This window comes from Cornus florida, unplaced genomic scaffold (genome assembly GCF_030987335.1).
Source record: "Cornus florida cultivar Cherokee Brave unplaced genomic scaffold, ASM3098733v1 CherokeeBrave_3.0.0_Hap2_Chr04, whole genome shotgun sequence".
NCBI classification, from domain to species: domain Eukaryota; kingdom Viridiplantae; phylum Streptophyta; class Magnoliopsida; order Cornales; family Cornaceae; genus Cornus; species Cornus florida.
In genome coordinates this window covers 6,316,909-6,335,214 of record NW_026775574.1, presented here as the reverse complement: position 1 = coordinate 6,335,214, position 18,306 = coordinate 6,316,909, and the positions used below count along the sequence as shown (strand labels likewise).

Sequence of the window (18,306 nt, the reverse complement as noted above, 5' to 3'; positions counted from 1 at the left end):
GATTAGAGTTGAAAAGTAGTATATATATATATATATATATATATATATATATATATATATATATATATTTAAAGTTGTTGGTATTTTGGATTAGCAAACAGATTAAATTTGTGATTAGTAGCTTGGAAAGTTAGTTGATGAAGACAGAATGACCCCTGCAAGACTTCAACTAGTGATGGACATCTGTATCTTTCATCTTTATTTTGATAACTATGTTGTGGTGCATTATCTACAGAGCTGCAATTATTTGTTTATTGACTTCTCAGATGCTAACCAAAAGATCAAAGGTGTAGCCAATTCAAGGACTTGGTGGAAGTGACAAGCAAAAGGATTGAAGTGTAGTCTATTCCATCTAGCTGTGGGGACAGCATTCATCTAATTGTCATATGCGTGTGTGTGTGTGTGTGTGTGTGTGTGAGAGAGAGAGAGAGAGAGAGAGAGGTGACAACTTCAGGGCCCAAACCATTGTCTTTTGACATGATAACATTACAATGTTAGAGATTCAGCTTCAATATACTGCTGTAGATAAGAAATGAAGGTCAGAAGGAAGAGGATTGGATCTTTTTTACTTTAAAAATTTCTTGCAATAATTCTGGCGTGACATCTGAGAAAGAGAAGTGCCATTAGGGGTTCAAATATCACCGTTGTTAATCAGAAAACGTTTCGAATTTTCTAAACAACACATAAAAGACTTTGAATTGGCTAAATAATTCTGGCATGACATCTGAGAGGGAGAAGTGCCATTAGGGGTTCAAAAGCATGATATAAAATTCCATTCCCACTAAGAGATTATCAGCACCTGTCGATCTTCATAATTCCAACCTTCCAAGACCTGCCTTCAAGCAAGGGACTGTATTAACATAACATTAACATAGAACCTACTTGTTATGATCTTCTAAGTAACTCATAATTACTAATTTAGTTTTCCTCATGATTTCAACAATTTTCTTTTTCTTTTTGGATATTTCCAGGAAGCCAGTTCAATGATCTCTTCCATATCCCACCCCAACCATGACGACGACAACGACGACGAAGAAAAAAAAATAGAGACCTTTGTTCATGTGCATACTAATCTTTCACAGCTAACCTGGTCAATGGTGGCTTATTTTAGGTGGAACAACTTGTCGGCCAGGATTAGATATGTATTTAATTTCGGCTTAATTAACGGAGACTGTAATAGGGAAGAAAGCTATCGTGAACGTGCATGGACACAATCTGAGATGAACATGACAGCAACTGAGTGGAAGACTAAGTCATCGAAAAAAAAAATGAACAAGAAAGGGTTGACTGTTTTTACTGGTTTAATTAGTATTTCATTCTTAAGTGACCTATCATTTTCACTACCTAATGGAATTCAGAACCAATTCATTACCTTTGCCAAATGAAGTGCAAAACACTATTTACTTCTCATTTTCACTATTTCGACAAGGGTTGACACTGCTGTTTTTTTTTTTTTTTTTTCTCAGTTGGTACTCACACACACTCGTCTCTTCTGAGACTTGAACTCCTAACCTCTTTTTGGAAAGTAAGAGGCTGATACCGCTAGACCACTGACTCGTTACTGAGTTAACACTCTTTAGATTACACTTTAACACTAGAAACAGTTCATGATGCATGATCTAAGAATCAATACCTCAAATTGATAACTGAGGTGAATATCCCTTATTCGGAGGATTCAAATCCAAGTAGGGATAGATAGGGCAGAAGTAAAAGTCATCAGATGATAAAGGGTTTTAAAGTAAGACCAAACTCGTTCATTGAATGAAAAACGATAATTATGACAATGGCTACTGTCGCTATCACAACTCTATTCGTATTTGTTCTGATGGCATTTCGAACTCCTAGTCACATCAAATAGTTAATCCTTGAAAAAGAAGCACCTTGGCATATGACAAAGGAGGCTAGGTTTTCATGTGAAATTGGAATTTTTTAAAGCAAGATACTTCCCCCATTTCGACATTCAATCTATTCATCCTTTCATTGTCACATAAAAAACGTGAAGAGACTAAACTCTTTCATCAATAAGGGCTTTACTTTCCATTCTTTGAATCGAAGGAGTTCTTAGCCTCTGTTATTGGTCCTTTAAGCCCCTAAGATCTTGGGGCCCTTTCAAAGAAAATGCTGCATGAATTGTCCCTTTCCCTTGGTGGTAGGGTCCCTGAAATGAAAGGCACCTTATCACCCTATAAACGAATCGTTCTTATTTTCTTCCAGGTACTTCAATGCTAGTTTTCTTGGGACTTCACAACCAATCATATTTATGGAAGACAGGTTTACGTTTGATCGAAACTACAGGTTTACCTTTGATCCAAACTATCAACCTCGTTTTCCAAGTTTAGAAACTTTACCAGGAAATTTAGATTACTTTGGTTTGGTGAAAGGGGAAACAAAGTACCGGTAGAGTGGTTTGCTAAGTCATACAGAACAGAAACGGGAGTAAGAACGAATTCGAAAACAGATGAAAGCGAAAAAATCTAAGTTAGAGCGTGATACTTTGGCCGTTTTATTCTACGATAATACCATCTAAATTAGATGACGAGTAACAACTGTTAGTTAAGAATAATTTTGCAGTGCCCGAATCGATTTTTTGGACTCGTAGCTTGTCATAATGACATGGGGTCCAATATAACCAAATCAAATCTTTAGTAAAATATATATATATATATATATATATATATATATATATATATAATATTATAAAACCTATCCTAACCCTATTAATTGTTAAATATAAATTTTCTTTAGATACTTTATGGGGGAAAAAACATCTTTCGGACTTGCTTGTTATTATGCATATATGTTATTCTGCATAAAACACCACTAGCCTGTCTACATTTTGTCCAACCTGATCCAATTTTACTAATTATATCATCATTTAGCTCGTGTTTAAAAACATACTCAATGCAAAACACATTTATTTTTAAATAATCCTATACAGTATCAACTAAAAACTTGGTTGTCTTAAACATAAAGAACTAAAGGTGATTTGCCAAGGTCTCGTGGGTCACTTTTCTAACCATCTTGGGTCAGTTCTTGGTCTATAACATTGTCCATCTGTTAATCCACAATATATCCAAAAGCCCGTTTAAGCAAAATCTGGCCTTCTTCACTGAACAGCCAATTGTTTGTTGATGTGTTCCTCTTCTATTCCCACCTAACAGTGTTTCTTTTTTGAAACATTTAAGAGTGCGAAAGAAAATGAATAAATAAACATGTAAAAAAGTATCATTTTTCATTTGATTATCCACATGTATGATAGTACAAAATCTCTAACACAGCTTCCTGTTGACCATACGATGCTACTTCTATATTTTTCTAGCAAGTATTTGAATATTCCATAAACATATCAACTATTCAGAAACTTAAAATGATGTTCTTTCTGCCCCTCCTCATCAGGCTATCATTTGTAGTGCAAGGAACTCACTTCCCGCCTTTGCCGTAGCTATCTCGGAGTGTGACAATCCGGTTGAAGACGAGTTTTTCAGGTGTGGAGTCCTTATCGACAACAAAGTAACCTGGAATTGTAAATTGAAGATCTAAATGATTAAACTGCAAATCAAAATCATCATACAAAATATTACTATTTAAGTGTAAATAAGTCAAATTGGCAAAGGCAAAGACACAGAAATTGCAAAGGTCAAAAGAATAAAACCATTTCACCAAAAAAATCATGAGATCTTATATAGTTTTCCTGAATAGGCTATACTTCTAAACTCTAGGCTCTTGATAAGAATTGAATCTTGACCCTAACTCCGCCTTTAGATGTCTTGCATCACACATCTATTATTGTTGTGCTACAATGTTTAGGCCAAACTCCAAGTTTTTACTTTTGATAAATTAAAAACAACTATAACTTGAAGAACATCCCAAAAGGCCAAAATTGATAGGTAACAAGGATGCCAAAATCAAAAACTTGAAACTTCATTTTGACGACGACTTAGTGAAACTTTAATTTATTAGTTATTATTTTTCAGAATTTTAATTGGGGGAACAAAAACCAGTCGACAGAAAAAGAATGTAGAGTTTGTCAACATTGGTGGGTGGAGGTTCACGAATAAATCATATCTACTGAGTAAATTTCGAACCAATTCCAGCCCCTGGTAAATTGAAAAACCAAAGAAAAAATAATTAGAATGTTCAGGAAACCTACCAAGCCTTTCAAACTGAAATCTGTCTCCAACCGTAGCATTTTTAAGTGAGGGTACGGCATATGCATCCGATATCAACACTTTGGAATGTGGGTTCAAATCACCAAGCCAATCATCCAGCTCCGCAGGATTCTGATTGCGATAACGACAAAAATGTAACATTTCACAATACTCAGAGTAAATAAATGAGAGACAAAGGAAACCTCATGAAAAGAATCATTTCCAACCTCAGAAAGGAAAAGTTTGTCAAACAATCTGACTTCCACCTTGAGTGGATCAACCCCAAGAGAAGACTCTGAGACCCAGTGGAGAACACCCTGCATAATATTTAAAAAGCAAAATGAATTTAAAAACAAAAAAGCAATAAAATTTTACTATTGTAGAAGACACATTCTTAATTAAAGAATAACTAAATCAAGTATGCCAAATGACCTTTGGTTTTGTCTTCTTGGAAGGATCATACTCAGCTCGAATCTCAAGAACAGTCTCTTTGTCATCCCCAAAGATAACTTCTGTGCACTTGATAGGGAATGCGTACCTGCAAGCAAGTAAATGAATCTCAATTCTGAGCTCACATCTGATAGGCACTAAGGCAAACAAATTGCAACGCATACATACCTGAGTAGGACAGATTTACCAGGAGCAAGCCCATAGTAATCTTTTGAATCTTTCAACCGAAAGTCAGTGTTTTCGATATACACAACTTTAGAGAAAGGGACCTAAAATGAAATGGGTAAAAATCAGTTAAAGATTGACACATCCAAATCTACACCAACATTTGGCATAGAATTGTCAGAGATCTAAAAGAGTAAACTAAGAATCAGTATCACTTCTTCAAAAAATTATAAAAATAATTTTAGCTTAGAAATGCTTACTGACTTTGTAGAAAGAAGATGCATCATCTATCTGAGCATCAGGCCATCTTTTTGCATCAAGATCCATCACTGAGCCAGCTTCAAGGTTTGTAATAACAACCTAAACAAAGAAACCGTCAATCAAACACCTTAAAATAGTTCTGAAAGAAACAATTAAACAAGATACACACCTTGAGTGGATCAAGCACAACCATTGTGCGAGGTGCTGTTTTGTTCAATTCTTCTCTTATATGATACTCAAGGCGGTTCAAATGTATTATGCTACAATCACTGTAGCACAAGGTATCATTAGTTCAATCATATAGTATACATAAAAATATTTTCTGTAACATTTAAAGTATGCACAAATACTTCATGTATATTTCTCCACCTTCTAGTAATTCCGATTCCTCGAACAAAAGCATTAATTGAGGTTGAAGTAACTCCTCTACGTCGTAACCCAGCTAATGTCATCAGACGAGGATCATCCCAACCATCAACCCACTTTTGTGTCACAAGACGATTCAACTGTTACAACATAGCATGGTCAAAGATAAATTTGGGATAAAATATCAGAAGGGTTGAAGGGGCAGAAGTTCCAGTTGTTGCATACAAACATGTTTGGTACTTCAACACACCTTACGCTTTGACATCACTGTGTTGGTGATATTCAAGCGCGAGTATTCCCATACATAAGGTTGGTAAAGACCCAGTGCATCCAATAACCAGTAGTATGAAGCCCGGCGTGTTTCAAACTCGAGTGTACAAAGCTGCAGAAATATAACTTAATTAAAGAACCGCAAATTGGAGACACCAATTAATGGACAAAGACATTAACATATTGTCAAAAACACAAATCAGGTGGAAAGAGCTTAAAGCATATGAGAAGATAAAGTTCGAATAGACTCACAATTGAACTAAAATATGTAATGGAAAACCAAGGTTTCCTAGAAACATAACAATAATAGTTCATGCTATTCTTAGGCCTGAACCACCCTCACCCCAAAGAGAATTTTTTTTTTTTTTTTTTGATAAGTAAAAATAATATAAGAACAGGCGTTCAAAAGGGGAACGCGTCCCAATTACAAGAGTGGGACCAGGACTAAGGCCCCAACGAATCCAAGAAAGTAATTAAATCGTCCGAAGAAGAACAAAAACTTCTCTTCACATAATTGAAAAGAGAGCGAAGAATGTAAAGTTTGACCATTGCCATAGGCGACTCTTTCCCTTCGAACATTCTGCTATTTCTCTCCTTCCAGATGCACCACCATACACAATGAGATACAATTCTCCAGAAATCGCAGACATCTCTTCTCACCCGACATCCTCTCCAAACATGAATTAATTCCTTAATAAATTGTGGCATAACCCAACACATGCCAAACAACCCAACAAGAAGATTCCAACAATTGGTCGCTAGAGGGCAATGCAAAAGGAGGTGATCAACGGACTCTTCAGTATCCTTGCATAGACAACACCGATTAACAATATAATTACCCCTTTTTCTCAAGTTATCAACTGTCAAAATCTTTCCCCTCATAGTAGTCCAAACAAAGAAAGCCACTCTAGTTGGAGCCATAGACCGCCAAATAGTTTTCCATGGGAATTCTCGATTAACAAAATTAGACAAACATAAGAACAAGGATCTAACTTCAAAACGACCGTGGGAAGAAGGAACCCAAATCAAAACATCATTATCTCTACCAACGCCCTCCTGCCGACTATGTTACCCGGATTCGGGTACGGGTGTCGGACACGGGTGCGTGTCTAGGGGTCGGATTCGTCAATCTATCAATTTACAGGATACGTGGACACGGCTCAAAAGTGTCTAAATATTGGAGACGGGTACTTGGACACTTTGGAAAGTTAAAAAAAAAATTGGAATATTTTTTATGTTTGAGACATCAATCATAAAACTAAAAAAATAAATATATCAATTGTAATTTTTTATAAACATTTTATAATTATTACTACCATTTGTTTGCCTCATTTGATTGGTGGCATGGCCATAGTCATGGATATGCATTCCCGTGTTACTATTTGATGGGAACCTGTAATCAGAAATTTTAAGGGCTCCTTTTGGGCAAGTTTGGGCTTGGGCTAAGATGCCTTTTAATTGTCATCTTAGTCTTGACCTTTGGGCCTATACAAGTCAAAGCACAATTAACAAGGAAGCCCAACTCAACAATATAAACAATATGTATATTAGTCATAACTCGTAATAAAGGTAAGTAATAGCTGTATACCACACACAGCTGTAGGTATTGCTTTCCAGCTGTAAGGCATTGAATTTTTTACTTTTATTAAAAAGCCCATTATTGTCTCTATCTTTTCAGATCCAAATAAATAGGTAAATAGGTGGCATCATCCTGGCCATTAAAGGTTGGGTATTAACAATTGCGTGAAACCACGCTCAGGTAGGTACTTGCAAAGTCAGCGCATGCGATTCCACAAACAAGAAGTCGTCTTCAACCTTTAGACCACCGATTCGAACCAGAGCGCCATTGTTGAACCAGGAAGCTTCGTATAGCTGCAGATCTATTAAATAAAACACGAAAAAAAATCCCTAATCCTTCACAAGCATCGAGTTACACATCCTTTTGTTTATTTTCGTCATCAGCCGTGTCCGGTTGAAGAACAGAGGGTCGGACACATATCCCATGTCGGTGTCCGTGTCGTGTCGTGTCGTGTCAACACGGACACTCTGGCCGTCGCCGGCGAGTCCAGGTAACACAGCCTGCCGATACAAGAGATCCAGAAAAACATATACCTCGTCCATCTCCCAGTCCTGAAGAGAGCGCTGAAAATGCACATCCCACGTAATCCCACTACTATCAAGCCGATAACAATCAACTACGTAGGCGTGTTTATCAACAGCAATACTGAATAATCTAGGAAATGTACGAGAAAGTGGCTGATCTCCACACCAAAGATCATCCCAAAACCGAATACGACGACCATCACGGAGTTTGAATCTAATATGGGCAGAAAAAGCATCCCATCTCTTCCAAATAGCTTTCCACATCCCGACTCCTCCCGCGAGGGTAACTAGACGTGTAGACCAACCTCCAGCCTCATCCCCAAACCGACAAGATACTAGCCTGCGCCATGGACGATGTCTTTCCCTCCCATATCTCCATAACCATTTACCCAAGAGAGCTTGATTGAAAGGAACTAAACGTCTTATTCCAAGTCCACCCAATTTCACAGGCTTACAAACTTCCTCCCATTTGACAAGGTGGTACTTGAATTCATCGCCCTTTCCTCCCCATAGGAAATCCCTTTGAATTTTTTCAATCCTATCTGCAACGGAACAAGGAATTTGGAACATAGAAAGAAAATAAGTGGGAAGGCTCGATAACGTACTTTTGATAAGAGTAACTTTACCCCCCTTTGACAAGTATTGCTTCTTCCAACCTGCCAATCTTTTCGCATACCTATCAATTACGGAATCCCAACTCCCCACTAACCTTGAAGAAACCCCTAGGGGTAAGCCCAAATAAGGAATAGGGAAAGAACTCACTCTGCATCCAAGGACTGCAGCTAAAGAGGAAATGTCCTGAACATTCCCTACTGAGACAAGCTCACTCTTAGCCACATTGACCTTAAGCCCGGAAACTGCCTAAAAGCAAGTCAAGATACACGTCAAGTATCGAAGTTGAGACACATCAGCATCACATAAAATCAGGGTATCATCAGCAAAGAGTAAATGAGAAATCTCCATCTCATGGTCTAAATCTCTGCCCACCTTGAAACCTTTTATAAAACCAAGGTCTTCTGCCCTGCGCATAAGTCTGCTTGAGCCCTCCATAACAAGAAGAAAAAGGAAAGATGACAAAGGGTCACCTTGTCTTATACCCCGAGAGCAACCAAAGAAACCAGTGGGAGAACCATTCACAAGAACTGAAACTTGACAGACGAAAGACAAGTCTCAATCCACTTCCTCCATTTACTTCCAAACCCCATTCTTTGTAACAAATAGAGTAGGAAATTCCAAAGAGAGAATTTGATAGAGTGGCAAGTACTTGGATTCAACTAACCCTGATACAACAAAGGTTCTTATATAGATGCAATGGCCAAAAGATTAGGTTTATAAATCTCCACTCTCAATGAGGCTATTTTGGATCTTCGATTTTTGCATTTCTTACGAATGAGGGTATTACGTGTCTTGAATGGCATATTAATAAATTGGGCTTATTTTCTGATTCAAGAACAAAATTTATTATCAAGAAAGGAAAAAAAAAAAAAAAAAAGGTCTTCTTGAATTATTAGGTATGTTCAAGACATGAAACAACCCTCAACATGAAAGGTGTCTAGTTTCAATACCATGCATCCAAAGTCTAAGAAAACTTGAGGACTCCAATATCTATTCAATTTTTAAAGTTCCGTATTACTTATTTAAAAAAAAAAAAAAAAAAAAGGTCTTCTTGAATATTTGGTATGTTCAAGACATGAAACAACCCTCAACACGAAAGGTGTCTAGTTCCAACACCATGCATCCAAAGTCTTGAGAAAACTTGAGGACTCTAATATATATTCAATTTTTAAAGTTCCATATTGTATAAAACACTAAGATTTCTACACTACTTAAAATGAAGTCCAGAAGACAATAATGGGCCTAAATTCCAAAAAATAAGTTCAAAGCTAATACAAAAGCCCTAACAGTGAAGTCACGTCAAAAATTTCCAAATTTGGCTGAAAAAACATATAATAATTGCGCGACACAAATCAAAATTAGCAACAAAAGCAAATATATATATATATATATATATGCAAGTCTTTCAAAAGTTCAGTGTTATAGGATTAAACTCAACAGCAATATGCTCTTCAGATATACAAGATGAGACTTCAATAAAAGCCAACAAACAAACATCAAAATTTCATTACAAGAACTTCAAATAATAAAAGAACACCAATAAAGGCAAGGACACATACCGAATGGGTAATGTTTTCAAGAGAATCCACAATGCAATGAGAATAATCATAACTAGGGTATATACACCACTTATCTCCGGCATGTGGATGGGGAGTAAACTGGACATCAGAAAGTCAAACCACAGATATATGAGAAACTTCATTGAGTCTAAGTAATAATAGATTTTTTCCTTAAAGCACACATATTGAATGTTGGCTACTTGCCTTGATACGATATGCAATGAGATCATACATATTGAAATTATCACTCTGCATGTCCTGCTTCATTCTGAGGGTTGCTTTGCCTTCATCAATCATGCCTCGTTTCATATCATTGAACAGTTTCAATGAGTCTGCAATTGGTCTATTCCTCCAAGGACTGTTCATCTTTTTCTCCCTATACTCCTTTATCTCTTCAGGTGTCTAGATTTGATACCAAATGTCAATCACATGATAGTGTCTAGTTTATTAATAAACGGCAACCAGGCTAATTCTAGATAAAAATCAATACTTTCATCAGTGTAAAAGGTGGACAAATAGAAAAACTCCAGAACCTAATTAATCAAGTCATACATTTATCAGCAAGGTTCTTAATTCTTTTGCCACATTAGCTTCCATATTTAATAAGATCTTTTAGATATATTAACACTTGTGACCATATTGAACCTACATGTTACCAATTTTTTAAGCAGTCTATGATCCTTCAGACTTTACTGTGTACGAAGTTATCCCAAAAGTGAAAGATGGACAAGAATTTGGGGACGGAGGGAGTATTTAATAATTAAAAAAATGCTTCCATCCTTTTTTTAACTAATGATTCTTTCTCCCCTCCTTCATTCAATTTTGGATGAAAACAAAATGGTAGATTTTTTTGGTAAGTTCTTATTGGTCTTGTTGGTAGTTTGCTAACACGTTTTTTTTTTTCCCTCATATTTTGCTAACATGTTTGGTACAATCAAGCCTTACCAAATAAATGAGAGTTGAAAAGATATACAATTGGGCTCAAGAAACAGTACTGTGGGATGATGTTATTAGCAAAAGGTAAGGGTAGAGGAGGAAGAAAGACGGAAAGAAAGAAGGAAAGAATAAAATATATAAAAATGAAAGAACAGCAATTAGGAATTAGAAACAGATCAAGGTCAAACATGTAAACTTGTATAAACAAAGTAAAATTTCGACACAATTGATATTTATAATATGTCGAGAAGACACCTGATGATCAACATAAGCATGACCCCTTCGTATCAGCTCCACTGCTAGATCATAAAGATCTTGGAAATAATCACTGGTGTAAGTGATCTGCAAAATTACAACAGATATCAAACTTCGCTCTCGCATAAAAAATGCTATTAAATTGGACAAAAAGCATACCTTGAAAGGTTCCCAGCCCATCCAATTTACAATTTCTTCAATATGATCTATATACTCTTTCTTTTCAGCTTCAGGATTAGTATCATCATACCTACAGTGCCACAATAGACCAATATACTAATTAAGAAAACAGCAGGTACAATAATTTTCCTTGGGCTTTTTTAGTTGATAATGAGCAGCACAATATATTAAATGTTTTTCAGTACCTAGTTTGAAAACAGAACCCTTTTAGAGTAAAAAAGCTAAGTAATATTAATCAATCTCATGCTTAGCACATCTATACATAATATTCCTTTTTTTGTTGAATCACATCAATCAGGTCTCATTTTTTTTTTATAAACATATTTAAGAATATGAATTCTTTTTTGCTCTCGTGGAGCACTGACCACAAAAACAAACCAATATCGCACATTATGTTACTCTTGATGTTAGGTTCAACTTTTGGGCTTCATGATTGTTGAAGAAAGTATTTGTTTTGTAGGGAATTAAGATCTGTACAACTACGACTCTATAATTAGTAGTGGTAGTTTTGCAGCCTGTTCCGTAGGGAGGGAAAGAGGAAGGATTGAAAAGGGGGAGGGACTGAAAGCTTTTCCTTCATTTCATAGAGGAGAGGGAAAGGAAAGGGAGTAGGAAAGTCCTTTGGCTCTTAGCTCACCATATCCCTTCGAGGAAAGTAGGGAAAAAGCTTCCCCACGGTTTTTACACTTTAAACCCTCTGGTACATGCCAAAAAGTATTTGGTTTTTGAGAATACTCAGAGACCACTCACAAAATAGAAAATAAAAAAGAAGAAAGACAAGAGCTAGAAAAAGAAAATAAATAGACATCAAACGAATCAAATAAGTTAATAAGACCATAATCACCTCAGATAGCAACATCCACCTCTTTCTTTTGCAAGGCCAAAGTCAACGAACATAGCCTACACAATTCAATAGGTTATCAAATGAAGAGCGAGAACTACAATTCCCAGATAGAATAGTGAACAAAACTCTTAACAGGAGATATGAATAACCTTGGCATGACCAATATGTAGATATCCATTTGGTTCTGGTGGAAAGCGGGTAAAAACTTTTCCTCCTGTCACATTCAAATGTTTTTCAAGTATTTCCCTTGAATTGCAAGCTCTCAGCACAGGGCGATCACTGAAAAATATCTCAGTATGCACCTAAAGATCCACAAGATTGTTACGCACTTTAAATTACTTTACAAATAACAGCAGGCAAGATGAAAAGGAGTTAAAGATTCCATGTTGAAAAGATGTAGGCTTCTTAAATACAATAGGTTAAAAATCAATAATGTGGCAAATAGATGATAATGATCCTAGAAATAACATAGTAGGGCATTGGGAATCATAATGCCGCGGCTATAAAAATTAGTTTAAAGCCCAGACACCAGAATACCAACAAGTAAGGCAATCACTAGAAGGTTTTTTAATGTATAACCCCCAGTAAAAAGTCAACCCAATGCCACGGCGATGTTAAATGCTTGCATAGAAAATATTAAAAACACTTGACCAAAAAAAATAATAAAATAAATATAAGATTGTTGCATTAATCAAAATGTCAACATCACAATAATCTGGGCAAGCATTATATCTTTATACCATTTTAACTATTACATATTCGTAAATTCTTAAAACAGTCTTTATATACAGTGAAGAAAGTAAAGTTTTGAAGTTTAAGTTGGCAAGCAAGAAGATTAAGACTGGGTTGTAAACAAATGAAGATCAAAATAAGGAGTTGAATACCTTCAAATTCTCTTCTGGGGAAGGGAATATCAAAAATGGATTAAGTTCTTCTTCAGATGGTTTCTGTGGAGTATCCACAACAGGAGTTTGATCCTACATAGTAAAGAGGCAAAGAAGAGAAAAAAACAGAAAAAAATTAACTCGTCTCTTAAGCAATGAACACAGAGAATAGTTTAGACTCTAGAGGCATGCAGTGGAGCTCACCTCTACTTTAACAGGCTTCTCTTTCTTCTTCTTAATAGGCTTTTCATCATCTGCTGCCGTCCTTTCACCAAGCAATGCATATAATTTTGTATCTATGAGTTGCTGTAGAAAAAATGACATGGGCAGCAAAGAAGAGTAAACAAACAACTAAAAGAAAAAATAAATAAACCTCAGAACTAATTTCATCAATTGATTAAATAGTGCATGCTATTACCTTGACAATCTTTGGATCAGCCCATGGCTGCAGCATCCGCACACGAGCAAATAGTTCACCAACTACACAGGAAAATAACCGAATTGTCACATTTCAATTGTTTACCAAAATGTGGGTATGAATGCAGGGAAATAAAAAAAAAACTCATAATGGAAATATTTCCATTCTGATCAAATCATCCAAGAGGTAGAGAAATATTCTTAAGTATAAGATACACTCGTAATAGTTGGATACAATGGGTGGTAATCAATCTATTTGAGCTAGGAGTATAGCAAGGTTTCAATTAATGGATGTTAGGTAGCAACTTCAAATAACAAAATTTTCAGGCCTCAATCCTGTTATGTGCTGATATGTTGCTACTAACACAAGTCACAACATAACAGATGTAACGGCCTTATCAAGATGTAAATTATGCAGCTCTTTTTCAAACATGTTCTAATTTTTCTTTGATTTTAAGCTTTGAGATGCTGCCAGATCTGATGTAATTATAGATCTTCCCTCCGAGGCAACAAATTCGTAGGATATGACTTTTCATCTTGACCAAACTATTAAATATTCCACTTTTTTGGTATCCCACTATTATGAATAGATGTAGATTAAACCATCAACTCGAACCTAAACATCTTGTTTGAAGTTATATTACCAAAGAAAGAAAGAAAGAAAAAGATTAATGCTGTGATCACCAATAATTGAGGGCGCCGGGAGGAGAGGACTGGAAACAGACCTACCCTTTGGCATCATAAAGTAATAGCTACCAAGATTTCAAACCCTCGTTCTCACACTTAATAGCCCAAGCATTTTACAAAAATAATTAGCAAATCCAACATTAATTGTTCCAAACTAGATATCTATAAATCTAATTTTCCTTTCATTTTGTACTAATATTGAGAATTTTTTTTTATTTAAACAGGCTTTTAAGTTTTATAACTTTGCATCTTTTTTATTGCATTGTGATAATAAAAGTTGTGAAAGAAAAAATAGCATCATTTCTCCACCAGTGAAAAGATACTAATCAAAGCCTAACTCAAGAATGTAAAGTGATGTACCACAACAATATTAAAGAGAAATTAGGAATACCCTTCTACATTAACAGGTCAAGCAATTTCACATTTTCAGAAGTTTGTTTAAAACTGAAGTTTATAAGCTTAAAGAGCTATGGTAACCATATACAAATATTAGATCAAAAAATATAACTATAACTGAAAGCAATATGATGGAGATATTTAGTGATTTCGATAAAATATTGTAGAGGATAAAATAAATAGTGAAGAAAAAAATAAAAACTAGGGAAAAAAAGGGAATATGGTGGACATGTGAAGAAAAATATTGAGAGAATCACCTGAGGATCAAATGACCCACAAGTACCCCAACTTCTAGAATTGATTGAACAAGAGGATCATGCGGGTGAGAACCTTGTTGACTTAATTGAGGAGTTGGACTTAAAAAGCATTGGCACGTAGTCTTTATATTAGAGACTTGTTCTAAAGACTTGCAATTGAACAATATCTTGAGGTTATGTGTTTTCGCTTAAATATGTAACATAAAAAGAAAAAAGCATAACAATCAAAAGTATGAAAACTATTGAGTTATTTTGCTTAAACCTTGGATTTCCCTCATTTTTTACTATAAATAATTAAAATTGACCATCAAATTAGACAATATCTTTTTTTATGTATGCTCCAAACATCTAAACAAGTGCATAATCACATTAAAAATAAAAATTGAACCGGACTTAAGTATGTGTTATTCTTTTCTTTTCTTGCCTTTCTTTCTCTCCTTTCCCTTTTTTTTTTTTTTTTCAGGGTGGGGTTGGGTTGGGTTGGGGAAAGGGAAAGAAAGCAAATACAGCAATTAATTGAGAGCAGCACTGCAACACTGAGTTGTCAACAAGCCAATATGTATTTGTATGTATTTGCAGCTGGAGTGTGGCAAAAACATGGGGATAAAGGAGGACCAATAACAAAAAAAGGAAATCTTCATATCAATATCACTAATACTATGATTCATATTACCATAACATGACAATGGGAACAATCCAATGTGGAACCGATGATTATATATATACATATATGTATGTAAATGAGTAAGAAGTAACCCCGTAAGAGTTATAGCAAAGAAAAGCAAACCATTCGTTCTATAGCGTTGCTCCAGAATTGCGTTCTTCCTCTGTTCAAATATCTCATTAACAGTGAGCTCTATATCTTCAGCAGAGACTTCAACTCCTGTGTTAAAATGTAGTTTAGTTTCTAGAATTATATGTATGGCAACTAGAACAACAGGAAAAAAAAATGTCCCCAAACAAACTGATCAAGGTCAATCAAAGAAAAATGACCCCAGAAACCAAAAGAACACAAGCTAAACCTCTTTGTTTGAACTTTCACAAATTAATTCAAAAGTAGAAGCACAATAAAATAAATAAATAATCTGAGAAAGACGTCCAAAAGTAAAAGTTTATAACCATTTATAATAACTCAAAAGAGATGATAATTTGGTCATACCAACACCACAAGCCTCTTCAAATTCATTGATCCTATAATTCTCGGAACCAGTAGTTGCAAAAAATGAAAATGCAGCTTCTAACTGGGCTGGAGTTTTTATCTGCATGAATAACCATGTATGAATACCAGAAAACCCCAAAGCTTTCAAAAAATCTAGTTCAAGCTTCCCAGGACACAGTATGTGTTGTAACAGAATTATGAAACTAATGTCCACAAGAGAAATACATAATTAAATAGAGACTGCTCAGTATATCAAAAATTCAGAGATAGCATTCAAGACCTTTGATGAGACAATATATTGCAGTAACACTGGGCGATGCACAAGGGCATTTGCCGGAAACTTTGTTGCAACCTGACATGCACAAGGAAAGCACTCTTGTCACGTACTAGCATGAAGAAAATATACAAGCTTTGTTTCTTTCACAAGAAATTGCTTCCAATATATATATATATATATACAAACACACACTTTTTCAGTAAAATATCAACTAGCAAGTGTAAAGAGTAAATTTTTTCGTAAAGACATGAAAGTGTTCCTCTTGAGCATGCATCATACTTGGGCATCCTTCAAGAAAAGGACAGAATCAAGCAAAAGTTATTCACTTTGCAGCGAAGCCTTATAAATTCATCTTTTTTGAGGAAAATTATTTAGGGATTATAATTTATGTAAACGAGTTAACACGAAACATGTAACTGCATATTAGCTTACTGTGTAAAGAAGATTTCCAATAGACCGGTCGCATCCATCAGTTACAGCTGCCTGAAAAGAAAAATAAATAAAATACTCAAACAAGTGATAAAAAAGCCATATATCCAAACAAATAACACAAATGAGAAAGAAAAAAAATAACAAAAAGGAGAACAAAAAATTTGGTCACAAACTATATCAAAAGAAAAGTGAGTTACAAATTTCTGATTCTTAAATTTAAATTCTTTTCCATAAATGAAAACCCTGAACTCAACTGAGCTAATACAGCCCCCAGATCAACAAGAAACACAATCTCAGGTATTTCAACATAAACTACAAATTTAGAGCTAAAGAATAACAACAAGAGACGGGTTATCAATTCCAAATGTGAATGATTATTCTTTGAGGTAGCTTTTGTCCCTGCTTCTTTAAGGTTACAATTTTATTTAGATATGGCAGCCTCGTGATACATATATGCTGCAAATAAATCAAAATTAAATGTTATCCCCTTTCTTTTTCCTTCTTTCTTGGTGCTGTATTCATGTTTTCAGGTTAATTAGCTGAATCAGAAATCCCCAATTTTTCTCGGCAGACCGAGCAAAATTAACAACTGTGATCATTCCCAACAAACACATATATGCATATCCATAAACTGCAGGTGAAGCTGGATTACCTCGTGAATGACGGCTGTTAGATTTGCGGTGACCTTGTTGTTCGCGACAGTGTTCTTCGCAGTACGCTCGTCCAAACCGATCTTCAGGAACAGCTCAAGAGGCTTTTCGCTGTTCTCGTCCTTCACCACCATTTTTGATCTTCTTCAAAAACCCTAGGAAGGTTTAGTGAGTTCAGGAGATGATAAATAAAACCCTAATATAGCTTGGGTACAAAGCAATATAGTATATATATATTATGTGTATTGCAGTTGAAGAATCTGTTGAATTGTGAGCGTTAGGAGATGGGAAGATTCTTAAACGGAAGGTTCGTTTATTAGGACATCGATTTGATCGGAAACGAGAGGGTCATATTTGGAATCCCTCTGAGATTTTCTCTCATCGGAAGATCTTTCCTTCCCTATTGAGCCAATGAGCCACGACCAGTGTGTTGCAACTTGCAGCCCAGTCATGTGATTGGGCCGATGGTCAACTTCTGGTTTGGGCCTAAGGGTCAACTTTTGGCTTTTGAAACTCTCAGTTGGCGGCCCAGTAAGCTCGGCTGTATTTTTTTATTTGCCAAAAAGGATGAAACAGAGCTGTTCAAGTTGATGCTTCAAAGTAGATGGCGGAGGGTTTCAGTTTTTAAAGAAATGAAGTGGGTGTATGGATGGCGTGCATTTCTAAATAATAGTTAAAAAAATTTCCTCCAGCTCAAAAGTCAACACATGCTCAATAATGAATGTTTTATTATATTTTCAAGGTAAAGTGCATTAAACCTTCCTTAACTATTGAGGTATGTGCAAGAAACCCTCTGAATTATAAAAGTTGCAAAAATTTTTCCTGAATTATTGGGGTATGTGCAAAAAAACCTCATGAACTATATATTTTTTTGCAGTTTACCCCATCCACGTGAATTGATTGACTGAAATGGATGATGAAGCCGAGGAATTTGTTGCTGGGATCGGTGGGTCTCCTGTCATAGCTCCATCATAGCCGTTGCATCACCCGCCAGA

The 18,306-nt window shown here is 35.6% G+C and overlaps 1 protein-coding gene across 1 annotated transcript; it reads right to left on the bottom strand.

Moving 5' to 3' along the window:
* Window positions 1–3,187: 3,187 nt before the first annotated feature.
* On the bottom strand, window positions 3,188–17,721 carry LOC132302603 (glutamine--tRNA ligase, cytoplasmic-like). The gene is made up of 23 exons (XM_059799510.1): window positions 17,314–17,721; window positions 16,662–16,712; window positions 16,233–16,304; window positions 15,953–16,052; window positions 15,581–15,676; window positions 13,455–13,516; window positions 13,241–13,342; window positions 13,037–13,129; window positions 12,302–12,454; window positions 12,153–12,208; window positions 11,288–11,378; window positions 11,129–11,215; window positions 10,142–10,339; window positions 9,938–10,036; window positions 5,641–5,772; window positions 5,394–5,530; window positions 5,194–5,293; window positions 5,028–5,123; window positions 4,767–4,867; window positions 4,581–4,686; window positions 4,376–4,465; window positions 4,151–4,280; window positions 3,188–3,515 (listed from the first exon to the last, which is right to left on the bottom strand). Exons 1-23 carry the CDS (start codon window positions 17,443–17,445, stop codon window positions 3,421–3,423), a joined length of 2,379 nt encoding a protein of 792 aa, XP_059655493.1. The 5' UTR covers window positions 17,446–17,721; the 3' UTR covers window positions 3,188–3,420.
* Window positions 17,722–18,306: the final 585 nt, after the last annotated feature.

What these genes read in the sequence shown, in the direction of transcription:
- LOC132302603 (XM_059799510.1), bottom strand. Translation starts at nt 17,445, where the DNA reads ATGGTGGTGAAGGACGAGAACAGCGAAAAGCCTCTTGAGCTGTTCCTG. An exon ending in GCAACGCTATAGAACGAATG is followed by an intron (nt 13,517 to 15,580) that starts GTTTGCTTTTCT and finishes TTTCCTGTGTAG; the next exon opens with TTGGTGAACTATTTGCTCGT. An exon ending in CCAAGAAGACAAAACCAAAG is followed by an intron (nt 4,466 to 4,580) that starts GTCATTTGGCAT and finishes AATATTATGCAG; the next exon opens with GGTGTTCTCCACTGGGTCTC.